A 17,156-nucleotide genomic window follows, 5' to 3' on the forward strand; every position below is an offset into this window, starting at 1 on the left:
GTGTATCGGGAACGAAAGTGCCAAGGTCACATGCACGCTCCGTCTGCTTACGTCGCTAGCGCAGTGCCAAGCCAGCTCCGAAGTTCTTTGTGCAGGTGCGACCGGGGCGACTCGCAACAACAACACCAACGCTACTGACCGTGCCGGCAACCTCTTTGTCGACCTCGTGCATGCAACCAGCCTCTAAACCGGGCACATCCTTTCTAACATCTTCAAGTGTACAGAGACTCTGCAGCATGGCTCTCCAGTCCGGCCACCAAGATCAGGAGCGCAAGTCCTCGCCAACTGCCGCTGCGCAGCCGGGCGACGGCCGCGCAAGTACCCCGGAAGTCGCGTATGTCAAGCCCTCGGATAGGGAAACTAGCTACACGTCAAGCGCCTCTGCGCCTCTCCCGTACGATGGTGGCGCGCCTCCCCTCCCCGACGAGCCTGTCCCAGACGACGAGGACGATGGCTGGGAGCCCAGGTGGGAGCCCAACGCAGGCGCCTGGTACTTCCTAAACCGCAAGACGGGTCTTTCGCAGTGGGAAAATCCACGCGTTCCGACCGCCCCAACCCACAGCCTCGGCTACGACAGGTTTGCTAACTATCATCTTCTTTTCGTGTCTTTCCCAGCCTAATACGTGCACTCTACAGAAACCCTTACGCTGGCGCCGCTGCACTGTCATCAAGCTCTGGCGCGCCGGGTACCAGCCCACCACCAAAGCGCAAGTGGGGCGGATACAACCCCAAGATCCATGGCAGCTTCGACCCCAACGCCGACTACGCCAAGGAGGCAGAGAAGGAGGAAGAGGATGCAGCGCAGGCCTCCGCTGCTGCAGCCTCCGCAGCTCGCAACGCGCTCCTCCCTAGCAATGACTATACTACAACTGCCCAGTTCAACCGTTTCAACGGCAAACAGCAACAAGCTGGTCAAGGTCCTGAGATGCACAACGATGAAAACAAGAGTCATCGCCAGATGAATGCCTTCTTCGATGTTGATGCAGCCGCCAATAGCCACGACGGACGTAGTCTCAAGGCAGAGCGTCGCTCTCAGCACCTCAGCAAGAAGCAGCTCAAGGAGTACAACGAAAAGCGCCGAGCCGCGAAGGACGCGAAGCGCCGTGCCTGGCTTCTCGACTGAGCGTGTGGGCGGTAAGAAAGAGAGAATAGCAGTGCAGGTTCCAACGTGTACTAATGCAAGCTAGGCATGGGCAACACCCTTGGATTGATGATTACATGTCTATCTGTCAAGGTAGGGTCTCACGTCTGTTCCGGTGCCTTTGGATGCGATAGTATAGCATGATGGGACTGTGCGTCTTCGCTCAGCGTCGTGGTATGAACCACACATGTTTTACATGAGCATGATGACTGCTCATTGTGTACTCGAGCGGATGACCAATGATGAGAGCCAGTCTACTTTCTTGACTAGGTGTCTGGATACAGGTGGCATTGCCAGCAGGAGTAAGCCTCTATTGCTCGTAGTCACAACTGGAAGCTAGCAAGGTCTTATACACTTCAGTGCATGACCCATAGATACAATGGCATTTTTGTTGCCTTGTTCATCAACCAATACTGCTCTCTTATGCCCCGCGTTCGTCTTTCTAGACCTTGCCCTGGAACCGTGGCTGTCTTGCACAGGCCCGCGCCACGTGGAGCTCGGCCTTGCCATGAACCCCATGCCATCATGTTCCTTGCAGGTCGCACGCCGTCAGTAATATATGTATATTGCGGCCAACGATGCAGCTGCTTCAGCCACCCTTCGAGACGACGTCCTGGGTACTCATGTCCGCCATCTGCTTCCGAACGCCTTCCACTGTCGGTTCAGCTGCGACCCCTTGCGCCGGTGCAATGCTGTCTTGGGCGCGCTCCGCTTCTGCATCTGCATCATCCATGTTGTCCTCTGCGTCTCCGGCTTCCGGCTGGTCATTCTGTCCAATGCCATTCTCCAGCTCTTCTACGGCTCCGAGCAGCCAGTCTACCACGTCGTTCTTGTCGTTGATCTCCGCTTCGTAGACCGCATCGTGGCCCGCTCGGTTGATGATGGTGACGTCGGCGCCCGACTGTACTAGGAGTTTCACGCTTTCGAGGTGGCCGTTCAACGCAGCCCAGTGAAGGGGAGTGTTGCCTGCATCGTTGACTGCGTTTAGAAATGCCGGTTCTGGCTTCTCTGCGCTTGTCGAGAAGAGCAACTTGATAATATCTATGCTAGTGAGAATGGCTTTCGACCACGCACGACTGGAAATGTTACCGTTGTGACCATTGGCAGCAGCATAGTGCAGTGCGCTATTCTTCGAGTATGGGTCGATGGCCGCAGCGAACAGTTCCGCCTTCGGTCGCTTGGTCTGTGTGGACAGTTCGGAGACGTATGAATCAAGCTCGGAAGGTTCGTTTGCGCGCGCGAGGTACAAGACCTCGTCTATGGCATCTTCGTCTAGTCCTGCCATGTCTGCTTGTCGGCCTGCGCTTTGGGGACCTCTGTGCTTCCGAGTAAATATTTTCTGACAGGTCTGCCCAATGAGGAAAGCGGGGGCGGGGTGCAAGTAAGCCTGCTGGCGGCTAGTCCAGAACAGGCCGTAGCTTCTGGAGGACTTCTCGGGGCTGCAATCCACCGTTCGCGGCCGATGCTGCACCTGCCCACCCATCACTCTACATATGCAAGTGCGCACGCTGCCTGGCCATGCACTATACTCAAACAAGGCGTTTTACCTCCTTATCTTCCTCTCATCACCGAAATCTCAACTTGATACTGCACCCTTACTGCAGATCCTGCACTGTTAATGAGAAGGTATAGCAATCAATCTATGGAAGCGCTAGAAGGTCAATACGCATGCACCAACTATGACGTGCAGCAATATGCTCTAGCTTGTCCTTGACTGTCGGTGTCTACCGACTTACATATTCCGAGTTGCTCCTGGCTCGCTTGTGCATTTGGCAGATTCCTTCCCACACCGGCTTTGACAGACTGACACAACGACTAAGCACCAGCAGAACCGAGAAGACGGTCCTCTCTAAATTTTACTCTCGAAACCTTCTTCGCGTATCTCCTCGATTAGTAGGAAAAGGTTTGCGAACAAAACAGGGAATGGCTATTGCACTCAGGTGTATGATACTACCTCAGAAGATCATTGGCTTTTTTGTTCCAACATCCAACTCACGATTCGGTACTTATTTGATACAGCTGAGCGTTCGGACGTGTGGCTGTGTCACAATGGGGACGGGAAGCTCACACGCCACATTGAAATTACCCGGTTGCCGTCTTGTGTCGGAGCGGTAAACTGGGTTCATATGAGCCTACTTTGGTTATTCTGCTTTGTTGAGAAGCAAGACAAGCTGAAGCAGACCTAGCACGCAAACGGAGTTCCCGGCTTCGCTTCTTCCCTACATGGTCTCATTCGTCTGCGGCCTGCAGAAAGAAACGTCTATCTGTGCGGCGTACGTCATGAGAGTGTCGGCTCGCCTACACCTGCCACTTAGTACTCAGCTTCCCAAGGCAGGTCGGCTCGACTGCTTGAAGGTGTTCCCACTCAAACCTTCATCCTTCCGCTAACCCTTGCCCAAGCATAGATTGCGCAAGGTCCGTTGTGTACCCTGAACCTGGTCTTCCCGCGCAAATCCAAGATCCCAACAGGCTTGGGCAAGCAAGTTCCTCGGAGACTGCACTACGCGTCTTGCCGAGGCCGTTTCAGAGCTTCTAATCAGATTCCCACCAATCGCACTCGACAGAATCGGTCCGATAGCGAACGTCTGATCAGAAATCTCCCAATGTTCAATCTAGAGCGGAAGGATTGTACCACTGTTAGGTCGCTCCTTGGATCGAGTCCTGGACATGTGAAAGGAGAGATTGTCACTGGGATCGGCGCGGACCTTAATATCTACCTAGATGAAGCTGGAACATTGTCCGTTCGGATCAGTGCCGAACCTAGTCATGTAAGATTACAACCACTCAGGCCAAGCTGATATGAATAGGCGTTTAACTTCAGAGGCACTCCGCAATTGGTACTCCGCACCGGCTTCTTAACGCTTGCTCGTTCGCTTCAGTTGTTGAAAATAATCAGGCGTATCGCTTGCCGAAAGCAGACATCGCCCGAGAAGTCACCCTAGTGCACAGCGTAGCCGCGATCCTGGATCGGCAACGTCCACCAAGGCATACGGCGCCGTGCGATAGACATACAACAAACGGGAACAGAATAGATCTTCAGAAAGGGAGCCATATTCGCAGTCGTTGCCTGATATGGAGCCTTTTGCGTGGTCACATAACAACCCGGAATGTTCACATCGAATTACCTATTTTTCACCAAGATGACAAAAATCGAGTACATTGCAGAGAATTTGCATGCGGCAGCATCCGATCGAGCAATCTCCAGAGCGGCACCATAGATACACCCGCACTGCTTTCCAGTTCACGCCGCTTTAAGCCACAAGTGCTATTGGTCTTTTGTGGACGTTCTCAAAAGTTACTTTACTTTTTAGCCTTCCCACGCCGCACACTAAGTTACCCCGCGGACGCGAAAGTCGTAGCGATGCCTGCGCTAAGGATTGTGCAAGGGGGAGAGGCGGCATTTGGACGCCACTACATCGATAGTAATTCCTGCATCTGGTCTGGTGCAGCCAATGTACCGATGCTCGACTAACGGAAGCCGCGTATCACCTTTCGGAGGTGTGGGTATCGCAACATTAGCTCTCGGCTCACATTACCCTGCTGCGCCGCGTGGCTGCATCAATACCAACACTTCAAGCCGTTTGTCGACAAGATTCGTGGAGCTGTAAGGATTCCTTCGACGCCTCCAGCTTCCAAATCCTTCCTGTGTGGCCAACGTGAAGGTCAGCAGCGCATTATATCTTATGCAAGACATCGTGTCATACATGGGTAAAGTATGCTACATCTCCACTGAGGCTCGGTAAGCCCATAACGTCTACGCAGATGTCGATCGGTGTGATAGGCCGGCTTCGGGTGCCGCTAGCTGCTCAAATTGTTGAGAAGGACAACGTACCATTCCAGAACATCCACTCCAGGCTTTCAGAGAATTCACTCACGGGGTCCATGTCTTCAACGCTTACCTCTGAGGGGTTTTCTTGACATAGATCCTGCAATATCTCTTCCTCGGATAGGGTCACGCTAGCTCCCTTGCCGGCTAGCCAATGAGCTAGCCACGGCATGCTATCCGAAGGCAAGACCCTTCCACTGGGGCTGTCACTACCGTCATTGCCAGCCAGACGGGAGTTACTCCTACCGCCTAACTTACCGATAAGGCCCCCTCTCTTATTCAACATGACTCGACTATCGTGGGCTCTGTTCTTCCGATCGCTTAACAAATCGCATCTTTGAAGAGGAGTCATGATAGCTCCACAACAAAGGCACTTTCATTCGGTTCAACGCTAATTCTAAACGGCGGTGCGCCCTGATGAGCGCTGATCTGGCGGGCCGGCATAGAAGCTTTCGCATCATCTCAACAGCGGGACATGGATAGACAGGGACCTCAAGCGCTCTTCGCGATCCTTCGCTTGCGGAAGAGAGCGATTGCATCCACGGGGTTTGGCTCAAACGAAGGATGGACATGCACACTGCTTGTTCTTCACATGCCAATACTGTCGTGTGTCTAGCAAGGGGGCGTCAACATGCTTTAGCAGGACAACTACACTTGTCTTAGACGTGATTGCAGTGCCTTAGCGGACGGAACGGGTGACATCCATCAACGGGGCATCCTATTCAGGTTTGTTGCTCCTTCTCACCATGCCTGTCTCCCTGCCTTCGTCGCCATTGCGGCCCATCGCTTGCTCTGTTGCGTATTGAGTTTGATGGCAACCGTGGCCCCTTCTGACTACTGTCAAACAGAACAGCTAGTAACAGACTTATGTGCGACATGCTCGCACTACCGCAGTCACGCCGATTGTGACGCTGGAATTGTAGATGTAGGAGGAGGAGGAACGTGTCTTCACAGTATAGTACTGTGCACGAGCTCCTGGGATCGTTGAGTGATCTTACGTACAAACAGCCGTGCTTGTGCTGCCTACTGCGTAGTATGTAAGAAGAGCTTTCGGGCCGTAAACAAATTTGCATGGCGATTATCATGACTGCAACTGCTACGCATGCCTTGCAGTCGTTCCGTTCGATAGTATGCATGAAAGTTTCTTCTTTAACACAACAGATCCTTCACTGCGCCTAACAGCGTGGCGCATGATTGTGCAGCTCACTGATGCATGCTGCTGTTACTGGCAGAGAACGATACCAGAACTGGACAGATCTTTAATAACACCCACACCTGCTCATATACTTGTCTCAATGCATGCTTTAGGTGCGCGGAAGTATGATGCCAAAAGGTCCTCAAAGGACGCACCCAGATATGCATAGGAATTAAGATGGGATATGCCAATACGAGGCTTTTGATTATTTGCATGATGTCTCAACGCCGGGAAGGTAGTAAAAGCGCTCTCGTACTGTGTATGCTACGCTAGCTGGACAATCGTCGACAGAATGGATAAGGAAAAAGAAAAAGAGTCGGGCCTTGCGCCGCGCTATGTGACATCCGAAAAGTGAAGCTGGTGATGGTACATGTATCCGAAACGCCTCCTGCACGTGAATTCGTGCTACATGTGTGCATGTGCCATGTCAAGCGCCTAAAACCATCATCTAAGGAGGAGACCTTAGAACCATAAAATCAAAACCAACAAAGACGTTTACTCCTCAATGAGAGCGCCTAAGATCAAACTCTGAATGACAAACTCCGCGCACGTAATCTTTACCTTATGCCCATTCACTTCTCCTTTGATGAGAAGCTCTTCTTGCACTTCAGTCTCATCCCTCTTCCTTTTCTTGGCCTTCTTAGTCTTGCCATTGGCGACAGGCTTCTCGGTACCGAGCAGCATTGCGGCAGCCTCAGCGACACCGCCTTCGCCGTTGTCCACATATACCCAGTCCCACTTGCCGCTAGTGAGCATATCGGATGCGCTCACAAGATCGGCGCAGCGACCGACTGTAGCAGACCCCAGAGCGTGGGAGAGGAATACGAATGGTTGTCGCTTTTCAACTTCCTTCTTCGATTTGCCGGTGATAAGAAGGACACTCTGGCCTTGGAAGAGAAGATCACGATCTTGTATGATTTGGGCGAAGGAGACGTCCTCGCCAGCCGGGTCGTAAGGAGCCATTGTACGGGATCGCACGACACCGTTCGGATCGAGGAACTTGGAAACACCAGCGGGCAGAAGGTATCGCGTAAAGGGCGCAGCGCGAGATGCGTTCAGCGAGTCATGAATCCAGCGAAGATGCAAACACGGAACATTGAGGGCGAGTGCTTGAATGTACTTGGTGCTGCGAGAGTGAGAATCAGAGATGAGAGCGACGAAGCCCAGGTCTCTGTATGCTTGCTTGAGCACCAGTGCAGCAGACCCCTCGATAGTAGAGGCCGATCTACGACGGCTCTGAGATGATGTTGGTGCCTCACTGGGCTCACTCTCAAAAAGCTCGTGGAAACCTTGTTCTAGAACTTGTCCGCCGTTGCTCTTGATTTGCCTAGCAACAACCTCTTTGTCCACGTCTGCTGCAGTAGAAGTAAGAACAAAAGCCATGTTCGCAAACACGCCACTGCCGGATCGGGCGGTAGATGCCACAGACGCGGCACGTGTGGTAACGTCTTTCAGCAGTGATGGTACTCCTGTTCCTCGTCGGCTGAAAGAGGGTGTTGTGAATGGATCAGCAACAGGAGTGCCGAAATGAGAAGCTGGCTTGGCTGGCGTGATGGCTGCAGAGAAGTTGAAGGATCGATCGCGAAGTCGCTTCCAGAGTGAAGCGGTTAAGTAGATCTTACCCACAGGCACGGATATGTGCTCCGCTGGCTGCATTGCTTTAGCTTTGGGCAAGCTCTCCCGGGCGCGTTCTTCCAGAACAACTGTCGTATATCCGCGTTGATCAGTAATGGGAAACTCTGCACCACTGAGGTCATCGATCCTGTCCTTGAAATCGACAACGACATAAACGTTCTTCTTCATACCGAGTTCATCAACCTTGACTTGATCACCCCTACGGAGACTCAGAGCACGGACATGCACTGCATCCATTGATGTAATGTTTTCATCGTCGAAGCGGATCTGCAACTGACGGGCAGTGGCCTGACCGATGCATGTGGCAGGATAGTAATGGCTGCCTGGCCAGGACGCGAAGACCCTGTTTGGCACAATGATTTCCCCTGGTGGGGTTGTGACACGTTGCGACGGAGTTTCTAGTGGCATCTCGGCGTTGCTCGAATGGGGTGCGGAGCTGATGGGCTCATCCGGCTCAACAGCAGCGTCGAGCATCTCGACATCGGCTGGTCTATCGACAACTACTTCCCGAGGCTTCGTAGGAGTGAGTGGAGTACTTTTACGCACCTCCAAAGAAGGCTTTGGGTTTGCTGGTGAATTCACCGGTGAAGACAGGCTCTGCAAGAGTTCTCTGGAGACTGGTTTCAACGCGCCCTGCCTCTCCTTCTGGGTTCTACTGGCTTTTGGCAAGATCTTTGACTTTAAAGATGTCGTTCGTTTGTATGGGGCCTGTACCGCTTCTCTTTCACGCGTAGCGGCCAATGCGCCCTGATCCTCCCGTGCCTGAACAGACACAGTCGCCGGAGTGTCCTCAGGCGCGTGCTGAACCTGCTCGAGACGGGGTGATTTGGGCGGCTCTGTAAGTGCGTCCTTGTCTGTGGTCGGCTTTGGTGGGCTGCGAAAAACACCACGCTTCGCTGTGTATGTAACCTTGCGCCTTTTTGTAGACGGAGGTGCTGGTGAAGTCGGAGCCATGAAGGCGTCGCAATCGTCATCCTCAAGACCACTCAACCGTGGCATTTCGATATCTTCTTCTGGTACTGACTGCTGTGTCTCGGGTAGATTGTAAATGTCATCAATAGAATGGATACGATTATCTCCACGGATCACATCGCTTCCATTGTCTTTTGAGCTAACAGGTGCCGCCTTGTTCGGCTCAGACAGGCTATGTTCTTCCTGGGCGGTCTGAAAAGCCTCTGTACTGTTTGTCTCACGGAGTACAACAGTGTCGTCCCCTGTGGCTTCAGCAGACATGTTATCTGTGAAGAACGTGGGTTGCGTCTCATCGAGTGCGTCAGTCTCTGGGACAGTGTTTTGACGTCGCATGCTCGGTGGCTTGGGTGGCTCCGTAGTCGGATTTTGCCGTGATAGATCGCCATCGCGGATGCCATCCATAGATTGATCTTGTTCAAAAGTTTCCGGAACTTGCTGGTCGGTTCCCATATCCACTTTGCCGGGTTGGACGAGATCAAGCTCCTCATCAGACTTTTCACCTTGGAGTTCAATTGCAGCGTTGCCCTCGAGCTCCTCATTTGCAAGCGGTAGGTCTTCGTCCTCGTCCATTACGGTGTCTTCTTCAATGGTCGGTGTCGCAGTGTCCCGGTCAGCTGCTCCCTCTACGTACTCGTCGTAGGTGTGCTCATCGTATTCCAGATCGCCTTCTTCTGCTTCTGCGTCTTCGGGTCTCAGGAGTGGAGGGCTGCTGGGTACGCGCTCTTCCCCGTCGGGGATCTCGTTGTCATCCAGGCTAGACTTGGGTGGCATGGGGGGCATTGATGAAGAGATGACCTGACTCGTATATCCGGTCTTAGTGGCCATGGTAGTCTGGTTGATACTGTATTGATTCATCGATGGTGACGATGGAAATCGTAGCGATTTTGGTCGCGGTACACTATCGAAGTCTGCGGTTGCATCTGGTTGCGAGTCCATAACAGCAATTGATTCCTTGCTGCTAGGTGGCTGATTTGTGTCTCGTATAAATCGCTGGGTATTCTCGTTCCGTAGTTGCGACTCGTGCTGCAGCTGCGAGGAAGGAATTGCTTGCTGGGTAGAAGTTCGTGAAGTGCGGTGAGGGTGCGAGGAAGTCTTGGGAACCTGCACACTATTGTCGTTGCTATTACGTCTCACTCTAGTCCGTGCGGTATGGGCCGCATTCTGTGGCGACCCGTCAGGCGATTGTTCGGTATTGTAGTCTTTCACCCCGTTCCCCACTATGGGTTGTGACTGCTCGTCCATTGTCTCGTCACCGTCATCCGGACATTCACTATGTTCGCCACCTCGTGAGTTCCTCGACTTGACGGGCGATGGTAAACCGACATCCGGTCCGCGCTTCCTTCCGGATCGCGATACTAATGGTGTTGGCACCGAGATGTGTGACAAGGAGCTGGCAGCCCGGCGATGGGCATGCTCCCTTGCCTTCTGCGCCTTCACTTTCCGAGACAGCTCTTGCCAGCTATCCTGGTCTATGGGCACGCTCTGCTCATCTCCTATAGAAGGCCTCCGCTTCTCCTGCGATTGCTTCATTGTAACGTATTCGGCTCGTGGTTCGCTGGATGATCGTACGATGGGATCAGATTTGGGTGTGTCAGGGCGCATGGCTTTGATGGGGCTGGAATAGGCGGGAATTGGACTGGAGTGTCGCAAGTGGCTGAAGTTGGGCGAAGGGCGCGTGAAAACCACATCTTCTGCAACACCGCCCACAGCGGGCGAGGTAGGCGCCTGGGTGTTGTTGAAGGCCTGTGTTAGCGAGATATGCTGTGATCCGCCATCGCCTCCATTGTCGAAAGCAGGAAAGAACAGCGAGGGTGAATCAGCGGTGGCAGGCGTAGTGTTTGTCCGCACGGCCGAGCTGAGCGTCTGGCCAGAGTTCCCCCTGTGCCTGTCTGCCAATGCCGGTGTTTGGAATTTGAGAGGACTTGTAGGCGCCATGCTATTCTGCGCATAACCGTCGTCGTCGGCGTCGATTACGGTAGGGCTCGTAGGCGTTGGCATGTGCTGGTCTTGACTCGATGCAACTATGTCCATCTCATCTGTAGGCAGTTCGTCGCCATTGTCGTCGTCGGAATGGTCCACAAACAGCGATTTAGGAGGATTGACCTCTTTGGCCTCGCTGGTATATATGCCGCTTGTCCATGTCTTCATCATCTGACTGTCCGGCTGGGTGTCGCCCGGCGCGTCCATCATGTTGAAGCTGTGGTACATCTTGAATACGCTGTCCCCGTGTCTTATATTGCCAGTGGTTGTGGGCGCGCTGTGGTGGGTGAGCAAGGCGGCGGGCTTGACATGTTTTGTGGTCGCGGCGCGTCGTGGGGAAAGAGCGCGGTTGAACGGGGAAAGCACGACGGGCAGGTGCAGAGAGACGCAGCCTGTGTGCTGGGCCGAGGGCAAGGTTAAAGGAGCGTGGTTGCCTGAGTGCGGGCTCTCAGTCGATGTGGTGAAGCGGAATGGCTTGTCGCTGCAGGCCCGCTGCTTGAGAGCCTGGGAGAGTTGAGATGGGTCCTGGTGTGGCGTCAGTCAACTCGAGCGATCGGCAGCCGGGGTCAACACGCTATCCAGACGCGACGCAGAAGACGGATACTCACATCGTAAAAAAGATCCCCAAGCACCGTGGGAGTTTGCGAGTCCTCCATGGCGAAAGCTCATCTCTGAGTGCACTTCACAGCAAGGCGCAGATGCTCACTGTCTTTCGTGGTTACTGCAAATCAGCCGTGGCGGCTACACGCCAATTAACGCGTGGTCCCGTGCCAGTCAGTGACATCTGGACCAAGCGTTGCGCTTCTCTCTTCGCCGCCTTGGGTTTGACAGGCGCATTGGTCCCCGCCTATATTAGACTGCCATCTTCTATTGCTTACTGACACTGCGTGCCTTGCATTCTTTCAATTCGTCAAGGTCTGTCGGCTGTCCGGATAACATTCTCTAGGCTTTCGACATGGTCAGTGTATACTCATGTCCTCAAACATTTTAAAAGGCTGCTGCCGTTCGCGCGCTCTTCTAGAGGGGAGCAATGCTGGTTCTCTACATGCTGAGTGCATCACCACCACCTAGCTCAGAACCTGGTCACGAATATGAAAAGAAAGAAATCGTCATTCAATTGACATGCACACTGTAGATGTTACTCGTACTCTTGGCCATCCTCCAAGAAATAATCCACGTCCAACCCTGCGTATCTCTCTTCCTGCAGTCCTTCTGTCTCCTCCTCCATTGTTTCGCTGTTCTCCTTCATCGCCACCACCCAGACCGCTTCGTGTCTCTCTTCAGCCGCCTACTGACTCCATCTGAGTGCGGTCGCTTATCCGAGGAAAGTGTAGTAAAGGCCCATGACGACCGTCAATCCGACAGCGGTCCATCCGGTTCGGATGACTTGTTGGTTCTTGAATCCGATGCCCACATCCCACGCCAAATGCCTCAGGCCGTTGAAGCTGTGGAAGAAGAACGGGAAAGCAAAGAAGGCCTTCACTCCCATCTTCACAGCCGCGGGCCATGCAGCAACGGCCGCCACCATTGACTGTGTCTCGAGATGCCATCCAGTGTAAGGGGCAATCAGGTAGGCGATGCCGAAGAGGTAGAGGGAGCCGGAGAGGGTAATTCCCGTGATGCGGTTGAGCGACGAGGCGTACCAGGTGATTTGCGGCTTGTAGATAGCCAGGTGGGGGGAGACGGGGCGGTAGATGCGCTGCTTCGCGAGGATCTCGGCGGCCTCGGACTGCGAGGCGTGTTCGGTCGCTGCGAGTCTACGTTCTCCATTGTTAGCATCCGTGGGCGCATGAGTATAGGCGGTACAAGTGGTGCGAGGAAGCTCGATGCTGCTATGACATACCTCCGCTGGACCATGCGTCCCGCCGGTTGTACCCTCAGACTAGGCGCGGCCGCCCGTCGCAGGCCAAGTTGGAATACCCGCTGAGAAGCCATTGTGCAGTTTCTCTGATGCCAATCGACAGAGCCGTCAGGTGTCGTGTGGTGGTTGTCGACCGTCGATGATGCGCAGTGCCGCCAGCCCAAATCTTCCCGATTCCCGAGGTCCCCCTACCGCCCAATCAGCAGCCCAGCATTACGCGGCTTAGTCACGCACTTGGCGGACACCCGATATTTTCTCGTGCGCGCCCTGCTAACTTCCCTCCTTCACGAACCTCGATATCGCCGGCAAGGAGCGCTTGACGTGCTGAACTGCGGGAGTGACGGCCTATTTTGTCTGCTGGCGTTATGTCAGTGGATGGGGCTCAGGAGGGATCGGAGAGGGACTGCCTGTATTAATCGCTTGTGTTGACTAAGACTATGTCTGCACGAGTTTCATATCAAGGCTACATATTGTGTTTTTGCGTGAAATTTGTAACCTTTCGATACAGAGGCCTCGATGCATCGCCTGATGCGAAGCTTGCGAAATAATGGCATGCGTAATTGCAGCATTGTAGCGTCGAGCTTCCCCATGCTGGCCGACGGATTTGCCCGTCATTTGAAGCGGACACGTGAAGGCGCTGACGGGTAGTTCCTATCGTCTCACTCGTCTTGTGCCTACGATTCCGTCTGAAAATGTAGGCAACAAGGCAACATAGGTGTTCGATAACGCTTGGGTCGAGGCATCGTTACCACGCGCGGTGATTGCAAATTTTCTTCTACTTCAACTTCGTTCCGCTGCCGTCGCAATAACGTGACCTCTTTCGCCCATCGTCACACCTGCAGCAATTACATCAACACACATTGACTGAAGAATCTCATGGCGCCTCTCCGCCAGATCTCTAGCGCCGACGCCGGGCTTCCGGCCGGCTCGTACATCTACAAAATCATCTCCACAGCGTCACGGCAAGATCCTCTTACCTACTCTTTGACCGATCAATTGGCCTGCATATCTTCGGACGACTCGTTGCGTTTTCATAGCGCCGACTTACAACCTGATGGTGTGATCGCAAACGCAAATGAAAACATTACCTGTCTGGAAAGAGCGAACGATGCACCCAGCAATGTTGTCGCAACAGCAGGAAGAGACGGATTGATCAGGTTCTGGGACAAGAGGAGCAAGCAGAAGGTTTTGGAAATACAAAGTCGTGAGTGACTAGATCCTTGCCTAGCTGGATGCGAGTGACGTGAGGCTAACGATCAGCACAGCACACAAGCTTGTCTCAGCACTGGTGTGCGACGCTGAAAAGAACTTCGTTGCTGCTGGTATCGAGAATCCAGAAGACGGACCGACCAGCTCACCGGTCTACATATGGTATATCGCCACAGCCCTTGTCTATTGGTAGCATCAGTATCACTAACCCATCCTTAGGGATCAGCGCAGCCCTGCAGCTCCTCTCCGATCCTACGTAGAGTCTCATACTGACACCGTGACAAACCTTGCTTTGCACCCATCGCACCCAACTCTACTCTTGTCATCTAGCACGGACGGCCTAATCAACATCTTCGACACTTCTCAGGCAGATGAAGATGATGCCTTGTACCAAGTTGTGAACCATGGATCAGCCATTGCACATGCAGGCTTCATGTATCCTGGCACAGACATCTATGCAATTGGTACGGACGAGACAGTGAGTTTCTTTGCTCTACAGAGCCAGAAAGAGGAAGAAGAAGAACCGACTCCGAAGGTGTGGGGCGACGTTAGGGAAGGATTAGGATGTGAGTATGTCGTGGATCTGGCATGGGTCGGACAACAGGCCTGTGTTGCTGCAGGAAAGCATAGGTATGTCTTCCATCTGTGGTGTATACCAAAGCGATTATCAGTACTAAGTGGTCACAGCGAGAATCTTCTCAACCTCATACCGATCGATAAAGATACCAACGGACCTCTGGATTACAGCTTCGATCTCGACAAGAGCATATCCTTCCCAGGCGCCCACGGCGAGGAGATTGTCCGCGATCTCTTCACTGATACTCATGTAGGCACAATCTCATCATTACAATATGACATGACGTTCTGTAGCTGACATACATGGCAGACAAACACAACATACACATGCGGCGAAGATGGACACATTCGTGCTTGGAAACCTTCAGAAGAGAGCACCATGGACGTTGATGAAGGAGCGGGATCAGCGAAGAAGAGACGCAAGGACAAGAAAGAGAAGGCAAGGTTCAAGCCATACTAAGATCTCGCGACTGTACTCTCGCGACTACCTCCGACCAATGTTGACATTGGAAAGAGCAAGTGCATATGCGCTGTTGTAAGACTAGGTATGTGCCGATACAAATCTACAGGCATCCACAATAAACACTACTGCACAGTGGTTTTGCATCGAACTAGAACTTCCTTCCGCTCAGAAGCATCGAGGTTCTTACAATTTAATTAAACTGTGACGACACGTGTGCTAGCCGTGATCTACGAGCGACTCTTCCATGTAGGCCGACTCAAAAAATGGCAAAACCCCAGAACTTTTGAAGTTCATCGAATTCATGAGGCGCAATGTACTGTCGACCTCGGAAGGTCACGACTCGCTTGTGGCTCGCCGCCTTCCACGGAAGCTAACGTTTCACCCCAGCCACCCAAACAGCATGACAGTTTCATCCCTCCTTACCCTCCCGCCATCACTCCAACGTCTCGCAGGGCGCCTAGAAGGTCGAAGCGACCGTTCCTGTATGATCTGCGTATCGTGATATGCCTTCAAGGGCGCCTGAGCGCCAAGGTATCCATTCTCTTCACGCGCCCGTTTCCGCCATGCTCGAAGCAGGCGCGTGGCCGTGTTTTCCAGGCCGACGCAACCGATTGTGTTGTTTTGTGTTTGTCTCGTGTGTTTTCTACCGGTGGAACTTTTGCGTTGGATGAGGGAATTGGGCAGATGCAGGATGCAGTACGGGTGTTGCGGCCAGGGAGAGCAATGCATCGTGAAGTCTTCGCTGTGCCTCGGTCTACGCCTGCGGAGCTTCCTGAGGCAGCGTGTATAAGAGAGGCCTGGTACCGCGCCGAATAGTAGCCTCATCAGCATCTTCAACCACAGTCTTCTCTACTACTCTCTACTTCGCTCTCTATTCAATTCTATTCCTTCCGCTGGTCGGTTCTTCATTATCAATAATCCCTTAACATAAACACTATTACCGATACCTTCTCAACCACCAACATACCAACTCAACCGCAAAAATGAAGTTCACCATCTCCGCCATCGTCCTCGCTCTCTCTGCCCTCGCAGCTGCCAGGCCTCAAGGCGCCAACGACAACCGTCCCGTTCCCGAAGGCGCGTGCTGTGTCGCAAACACCAGCTTGAAGCAGGATGTGTGCACTGTCAACGGACAGAGCGGCCGATGTGTCCCCGACAGCGTCAACAACTGTTAGTAACCCACATATCATGATCCATGAATGAGCGTTCGGAGCTAATTGCATCACATAGGCGGCGCCCAATTGACCTGCATCGAGGACAGCCGATTGAACTGCGACCCCAACACCCTTGAGAGGGGCCGCCCTCTCTGCCGCCGCATCCAGGGCGCGTAAACGAGAGGTCGCTATTGGTTTGGAGACTGGAGGAAAGGTAAATATGTTTATATTATAAAGATCAGTATGAATTGGATTGGACTTAGTAGTGGCAGGAGGAGCTGTGGTATCCAGGTCCGATAGTGGTATAGGCTACATCGGCTGACAATGAAGATGCTGTTTCACCTTATTGGTCCTTTCTGGATGTTTTCGTGACGATCTGTTGTAGTGTCTGTGGACTTTGAGGTTGTGAGAATTTCCGATGAGCCTCTTGACACTCTAGTCTAGTTAACTGGCGTTCTCTTCATGATCTAGTAGAAACTCGCGACAGATCGATTTAGAACAATCTAGCTGCCAGACTACCTTGTTTGTAGTTTCTTGAAACAGCGAACAGTATTACCACAAAGCTTTGGGGGTATGTAAATACATGCAGATGCGCTGCATTGTTGCTCATTTCCAGCCGATCTTCACTGCTACCTGGTCACTTGATACACATCTTTTGCTTCGCACACGTGCATTCTGTACAGGTTCCTACCGCTAAATAGAGCCTACGTATCCTTCCTGTTGCGCCTTAGCCCCGATTGTTCAGCCCGTCTATCCAAACGAGAATCAAGCACATCAAGACTTCTGCGACAATCAGACATGCCCGGTAACTGGATCGATGACCGCACATCGATACGCCTTGATCATATTCTAGCAGCTGCAGATCGGCATTTGGCGGAAGATCACGAGCCTCAACGGCCTGAGTCTGTGCGTGACGATTTGAAGGAGCTGTTTGGAAGCATCGATCTGAAGAGACTTGCTTATCGGCCACAACTCCACTCATCTACTTTCGCCGCATGTCAACACAGCTATTGTCGCACTCACTTGGAGCAGTGTATCCATGCTGCAAGGGAAAATAGCCATCTATGCTGCATCTGTCGTAGGGTACTTTTCCCTAAGCCCAACTATCGGATTAAAAGTCCGGAAGGCGGTCGCAACTATCAAC

General features: G+C 52.9%; 6 protein-coding genes across 6 annotated transcripts; 3 read left to right on the forward strand and 3 right to left on the reverse strand.

Annotated features, from left to right (window-relative positions):
• Positions 1–236: 236 nt before the first annotated feature.
• J4E85_009596 (uncharacterized protein) lies at positions 237–1,123 on the forward strand (the record flags this gene model as incomplete). The annotated part of the gene is made up of 2 exons (XM_051473816.1): positions 237–577; positions 637–1,123. The coding sequence occupies 2 exons, from the start codon at positions 237–239 to the stop codon at positions 1,121–1,123; spliced, it is 828 nt and encodes a 275-aa protein (XP_051322220.1).
• Positions 1,124–1,730: 607 nt separating this feature from the next.
• On the reverse strand, positions 1,731–2,426 carry J4E85_009597 (uncharacterized protein; the record flags this gene model as incomplete). Its single annotated transcript, XM_051473817.1, has 1 exon — positions 1,731–2,426. One exon carries the CDS (start codon positions 2,424–2,426, stop codon positions 1,731–1,733), a length of 696 nt encoding a protein of 231 aa, XP_051322221.1.
• Positions 2,427–6,657: 4,231 nt separating this feature from the next.
• On the reverse strand, positions 6,658–11,405 carry J4E85_009598 (uncharacterized protein; the record flags this gene model as incomplete). Its single annotated transcript, XM_051473818.1, has 2 exons — positions 6,658–11,253; positions 11,358–11,405. The coding sequence occupies 2 exons, from the start codon at positions 11,403–11,405 to the stop codon at positions 6,658–6,660; spliced, it is 4,644 nt and encodes a 1,547-aa protein (XP_051322222.1).
• Positions 11,406–12,064: 659 nt separating this feature from the next.
• J4E85_009599 (uncharacterized protein) lies at positions 12,065–12,684 on the reverse strand (the record flags this gene model as incomplete). Its single annotated transcript, XM_051473819.1, has 2 exons — positions 12,065–12,506; positions 12,593–12,684. The coding sequence occupies 2 exons, from the start codon at positions 12,682–12,684 to the stop codon at positions 12,065–12,067; spliced, it is 534 nt and encodes a 177-aa protein (XP_051322223.1).
• Positions 12,685–13,486: 802 nt separating this feature from the next.
• J4E85_009600 (uncharacterized protein) lies at positions 13,487–14,855 on the forward strand (the record flags this gene model as incomplete). Its single annotated transcript, XM_051473820.1, has 5 exons — positions 13,487–13,814; positions 13,876–13,981; positions 14,150–14,449; positions 14,507–14,645; positions 14,706–14,855. The coding sequence occupies 5 exons, from the start codon at positions 13,487–13,489 to the stop codon at positions 14,853–14,855; spliced, it is 1,023 nt and encodes a 340-aa protein (XP_051322224.1).
• Positions 14,856–15,841: 986 nt separating this feature from the next.
• On the forward strand, positions 15,842–16,189 carry J4E85_009601 (uncharacterized protein; the record flags this gene model as incomplete). The annotated part of the gene is made up of 2 exons (XM_051473821.1): positions 15,842–16,028; positions 16,089–16,189. The coding sequence occupies 2 exons, from the start codon at positions 15,842–15,844 to the stop codon at positions 16,187–16,189; spliced, it is 288 nt and encodes a 95-aa protein (XP_051322225.1).
• Positions 16,190–17,156: the final 967 nt, after the last annotated feature.

The sequence above is a fragment of the Alternaria conjuncta genome (assembly GCF_024043145.1).
Source record: "Alternaria conjuncta strain BMP 0040 chromosome Unknown scaffold_18, whole genome shotgun sequence".
NCBI classification, from domain to species: Eukaryota; Fungi; Ascomycota; class Dothideomycetes; order Pleosporales; family Pleosporaceae; genus Alternaria; species Alternaria conjuncta.